Below are 6,000 nucleotides of genomic sequence, written 5' to 3'. Positions count from 1 at the left end.
CTTCATGGTGACTCCATTTTTCATATGCAGTTTCCACCATATGTAATTTTTTTTCTGGGGCTGCCACTGGCTCATACATTGAAGTCCTCCTTCTGCTCGGAGGGTTACAGCCAGGTCTTGAACACACTGCAAAAATAGTCCACTTTTACAGACATGTCGAGCCAATAAAGTAAAAAAGGGGTATTTTTTGCAGTGTGTTCTAGTGAACAGGGCGGGGAGAGAGAAGGAGGAGGAGGCTGTCCTTCGCTGGCGTGTGTCTGCGTGCATGTGAGAGAGAGCGAGAGGAGTCAGCTGGTCGAAAAGTGCGGAGTGAGCTGTGCATGCATGCGTGTGTTTGCATGTGTGCGAGCGCGGGTGAGCGAGCGTTACTTGTGTGAGCGTTGTACGTGTGCAAGGAAAGCACCTCGGGGTGGGGTGGGGAGGGGGGAACAAGGTGAAGACAACAGAGTGGAACCTGGGGGGGTGGAGGTAAGGGGGGGAAAGCAGTTTGTGCGGACATCCAGACGAGGATAGCCGGAGCGCACCGGGTGCTTCTCCGTCCTGGACACGATTTTGCCTTTTCATTACCGTAAGCGCTTTGCATACTTGTTTGGGAACTAATATCTCTCATCAGGACTGCATATCGTTAAACTCAGTATCAGCCGGTCTATACATACTTACTGGTCATGCGCCGGGACGCAAAGGAGCTTTAGAGATGATGTAAACTCAATTTATGAGCTACCTTGTTGGTAGAAAAAAGGTATTTAATGACAGTTATTGCTGTGCTGTGAGAGGCAAAGTCATTATGTAACTCTTTAAATTTGCCACACTACTCTAAGTGATCAGATTCTTCGCTTTTATGGAGATGACTGTAAAGTTGTCATATATTTATTTTTTAATATTAGAAACACGCGTTGGCTGTAGTGGTGATAGTGAAGGAGGGGATTCAATCTTTCAGCTCACAGCCGTCATATCACCTCATAACACAGTCAGACTCAGATGCTCCATCAGTGCCTAAAGCTATTGTACCTCCTCCCTCTTCCACTAATTCCGATTTTGAACTGGGACAAGAGTTATCTGAAGCATCAGCATGGTAGGGAACTGCTTCCCCAGAGAGCATAAGCTAGGTGTGTGTGTGTGTGTGTGTGTGTGTGTGTGTGTGTGTGTGTGTGTGTGTGTGTGTGTGTGTGTTTTAATGGGCTGTCATAAAGCTCCAAGCTGTGCCTTAATGTAGGTTTAATCTTTGTATGCTGTTAAACTTCCTTCCTTCTTATCTTATGCACAAAGTAGACTTCATGTCTGTTTGGGTCTCAGGTAATATTAAGGAGTTTTGTGAGTGTGTGCTCTTCATAAGACAACAGACCGTGAGTGTAGCTAAAAATCTGAATCCTTATGCACTTGGAAAGATGTGGTAGTAGTAGTGGGTGTGTTAAACACACTCACACACGTGTGACATTATTAAGTTGCTCCCTGCCCTGTTTAATTTCTCCAGATCTCCCCATATGACCAGCGAAGCTGAATTGTTCCCTCTCTCCACAGGAGGAATCACAAATGTCAGGAAATGTCAAGCACACAGAGCTCTGTCTTTGGCACTTTCAGGCTTATTAATTTGCACGTACGACGGCGGCACTTGCCCTTTTGGCCAGGACTTTGGTTGCTGCGAACAGCCTGTGCAATAACATGTAATATATTAAGAAAAAAAAGTGTGCAGTTATCAGGAACGCAGAGGCTGCACTGCAACGTATGCCTCTGACAGAAGAGCAAACCTAAAGATAGCAGAGCCCCAGTGGAAACAGTAATTAGTGGGGTGAAGAGAGAGGGAGGAGAGGAGAGAGGAGGAGGAGGAGGAGGGAGGATATTGTTTGAACCATCTGATATCTGTTATATAATGACCTGTACAATGGAGACATGCTGGGAGAGAAAGTGAAGAGGAATCGTCAAAGAGTGAGAGGAGCTATTTAGTGAGAGAGAGAGAGGCAGCTCTGTGTGTGTTTTCAGCAGATTGGGTTTGCTGAACCTTTGTTGGAAGCAGTATCAGTTGCAGCAGTTCCCTAAAAAATGTGTATGTGGGCTGCATAACATCATTTCTCTCTTTGAGGAAGCTTATTATTTTTCCTCGAGCTCACAGATGAATCCAGTCTGTGAGCTGGGCATCTCTAATATGTTATTGCAGCTCTCCGTGAAATTGGACAGGCAGATAGGAGTTAAAGAGGATCAGCGATTAGATTTCAACAGTGATCTGTAGGGCTGAACGATATATTGCATTTGCGATAATATCGCGACATGATCAAGTGCAATTTTCTAACCGCAAAGGCTGCGATTATACTGCGATTATAAGGCTGTCCAAATTACTACCATATCCCAGAATTCATAGCGCGGCCCAGCCAAACTCCAGTTTCCAGCAATGGCGGCCGCTACTAAGTTTTAAAATTACTCATACTAATCTTTCTGGGTCACAAAATAAACTTTTAACATATTTTCAGGCGAGAAAGTAGTTGTGTAAACATCAAATATCTGCTCGGTTTATCAAGATATCCCATATTTGCAAAAGTGCTTCGACGTTTTCAGAGGCGTCTGCTACCCACCAGCTCGACAGCTAGCCGGGAGCTCGAGGGTTACTGATGCGGCCGAGAACGGCACAACTCCCGGCACATCATTTTCAGATCACCGCGGAGTTTCGCTGCTCGGGTTAAACGTAATATATAAGTCACTTAGACAACCTAAAAATGTTATTGTTGGGCTTTTTTCAGTGTTTTGTTTGTTCGTGAGTAAATCGGTTTGGCTGAGATTAAAGTTATTAGATTAGATAAAATAAAACTTTATTAATCCCCCGGGTGGGTTCCTCCTTGGTTTTCACACAGCTGACTAAACGTCAAACAGAAAACTTATTAAACAGACGTATGAGACAGTCGAGAATTTACACCAGTGTCTGGTTATATTTTAGATAGCAAGAAGCAGACGGCCGAGTTTATTAAACTCCACCGAGACAGCGGTGACGCTAATCAGAACTAGACCGTCCAATTTCACGCCTTTAAACTTTAAAGGCGTGTTTGTGTGTGTGTTTATACAATTGCTATTATGTTTGCACTTTATGTGTAATGTTACTGACTGCAGAGATCAGTAAGATGTGTGTATTTTTTTTTTATTAGTTTTATTTATTTAATATTATTTTTTAATTGAATGACAGTCTAGTAGTTCACAGATGTCGAAAAACTGAGTGTGGTAAAGCCACTGATTTTTTTTATGTATATTTCTGCAATCTGCACATTGTACTGACTTTCATTTTAATGTTTACACCAGGGTTCCTTGTCAGCACTTTATGCTCAGATGTTTGTAAGCTAAAAATAAACTATTGTGTATGTTCAAATATACTGTTGTGATTGAAGAAGTTAAATAAAAATGTCAGTCATCAATTCATGCATCACCTCATGTCATCATAACAGAGGTCTGTCTTCCAGGAAAGAACAGTTTAAAATTAATGTAATATAGTATTGGCCATACTATATGATGTATTGCTTGTCTTTGTTTAATAATACAGAAGACAAAGACCTTAAAAAATAATCGCATATCGCATCGCAATCGCAATATTGGGGCAAAAAATCGCAATTAGATTATTTTCCATAATCGTTCAGCCCTAGTGATCTGGGACTTCCACCAGCAGGCGAGCTAAGACGATGAAACAAGTTTAAGACAGAAATCTGATTCCAAAGTGACATTACACGGGGCTTATAATGAGCCTGTTTATCTTCATATGAATGTGACTGCAAGGAGTTTTTGGTATGTAAATGCAAGTAAGAGTTTTTTTTCTTTCTAAATGCTGCAGACAAATAAACAGAAGACTAAGTGCTGAACAGCTTGAGATGGATTTTTGTGTGTGTGTATGTCTGTGCTTGCGAGTCCTCTTTCCAAACACACACATGCGCGCAACTTCCTGCTGCTTACTCACAGCAGATAATGCAGTGGAAATAGACGACTCCTAGACGACACACACACACACACAGGTGGTGGAGAGTGGTCATGTGTTGCTCACTCGGAGAGGAGAAATTCTTATTTAGTTCTAAGCCACTGGCTTTGTGAAGGAACTGTGTGTGTATTGTATACAATGACTGTGTTTACACTGTGTGTGCACATGTTCAACCGTGCATGCACACTAAGTCGCACAGACAAGCTTTGCTGTTTAGGTGAGAAGGAGGTGCAGGACTTTTGTCTTTAGAAAATTGATACCAGTTGTGCAAAGTTGTTGTGTAATGTATAGCACAAAATCCCAGATCCACCTTTAGTAGTTAGTGAAATTTGTTAATTAAAACTTCATTTTAACCCTGTGTTTTTTTTTCTTACTGACTTTTCTCTGTGATTTTAGTGCTGTTCTTCATTCAGTCTGTTTCTTTTTTGTGCAGAGTGCTGGTGAGACCAGAGGGTTATTCCCTGCAGAGGGAACGCTGAAGGAACATCATGGCATTAGCGGGATGCCCTGACTACTTCTTACGTCATTCGAACTACCAGGTAAACATTTAATGTTCCAGCTGTATGTGGGTTTGTTGGTAGAACGGGAATAAAAGTAATGTTAAACTGGAGTTAGTCTTAAAGTTGATTAACTGTTACGTGAAAACTAAGTGACACTTGCTGGTTGATGAAGAATTCTTAATTTTTGTGTAATTTTAGACAAATTTTGGTATAATCTTGGACCGAACAAAAATTATTTTATTTTACTTTTATGAGTTTGCCTGTTTGACATGGTGCACATTTACCATCATGCTTTTAGAAGATGGTGCTGTCCTGTGTGCATGCTAACACTAAAGGCCTCGGTATACCAGTTACGTTGGTTGTTTCATGCAGTGTGCACTAGGGGACATTGCTTACCTAGCGCACTGGTTGGTAGCTAGCGTTGGTTGGTGGCTCGCGTTGGTTGGTGGCTCGCGTTGGTTGGTAGCTAATGTTGGTTGGTCGCTTTGTCCACTAGGCAACATCACCTAACAGTCACTTATATTTATTCCTGTTTTTAAGGCCTTGGTCGCTGCTGCGATACAATAAGTGTCGCCACTAAGACAATACTGCCACATCAGCGCTGTTATAGGAGGAGAAGTCAAAGCCGGGAAAAAAACCCCATTGCCAAGTGGGGTTTTTTCACCAAGTATTTCCCATGTCTCATGTTTTCAAATTGTTGTAATAGCGCCCTCTGTATAATCTTTGACTATTAAAATGGCCGTAAAAACCAACATGATCATGCACTGGTGTCTTCAGCCCAGCTGCAGCAGCACAAAGTTTGCAGTTGGCTAACTGCTGTGCTAGAAATAAGTTGGAGACTAAAATGTTATCAAAACGGATACAAATAATAGAAAAGATTGATATTCTCCGAGTAGTAAATAAAAAATATGACATTATTATTTTATAATATTGTCAAGAGACTAGCAAACAGTTGCCTATTCATATATAACAGATAGTTAAATTATCATTTGTTTGAAATTTGTGTTGCTGCTCCAAGAATAATTGCAGTTGTTCAGTTCTCCGACTTCCTAGTAAGCTAGCCACCTTTGAATGCACTCTGGTGCTGAGTGCTTAGCAGTAACGATGAGCAGAGCTTTTTTTGTGGAAACCAGCTGCTGTACTGAATATGTCAACTGGGTAACCAAGATAAACATTAACAGATGAAACCACCGAAATATTGATTATGAGGCAAGACCAAGGTTAAAGTTTAGCAGTGGGCTAAAGTTTGCTTGCCTCAAAGTGAGCGAATCCCAGCTTAGTTTGGTGAAATATGGCATTGGTGCAACACGACAGACCTGGTTCCACTGTCCAACTCCTGCAGAATGAGCCCTTTGTTTCTCAGCTTGGATTTTCTCCTTTCCAACCCTCCAGTAACCTAAAGAATTTGGCTAAAGAGCTTCATGGAGGTCTATAAATAGAGTGCTAAGCAAACAACAATAACAAGTTTGGGCTTTGTTGTGTGACAGGCCTAAAAGCACTGGATTGATGGTATGATGTCTTGCTGGGACCCATGGAATGATGGAGGTGATGTAGTCT

General features: G+C 41.7%; 1 protein-coding gene across 3 annotated transcripts in view; it reads left to right on the top strand.

The window, feature by feature from the left end:
* The first annotated feature begins 432 nt into the window (after positions 1 to 432).
* Positions 433 to 6,000, top strand: part of LOC146644338 (growth factor receptor-bound protein 10-like) — a 52,885-nt gene continuing 47,317 nt past the window's right edge. The window contains exons 1-2 of one of the 3 annotated variants that reach the window (XM_085395151.1): positions 433 to 568; positions 4,377 to 4,482. In XM_085395151.1, the coding sequence (XP_085251277.1) occupies positions 4,432 to 4,482 (51 nt within the window). In that variant the 5' untranslated portion in view covers positions 433 to 568; positions 4,377 to 4,431. Of the gene's footprint in view, positions 569 to 3,961; positions 4,161 to 4,376; positions 4,483 to 6,000 lie in introns of those variants that run through there. The other 2 variants (XM_085395152.1, XM_085395153.1) reach the window with 2 other exon arrangements.

Source organism: Rhamphochromis longiceps, linkage group LG22 (genome assembly GCF_057381845.1).
Source record: "Rhamphochromis longiceps isolate RC_006_pf linkage group LG22, R_longiceps_female_GT1.1, whole genome shotgun sequence".
Taxonomy (NCBI): Eukaryota; Metazoa; Chordata; class Actinopteri; order Cichliformes; family Cichlidae; genus Rhamphochromis; species Rhamphochromis longiceps.
This window is presented reverse-complemented; position numbering and strand designations above follow the sequence as displayed.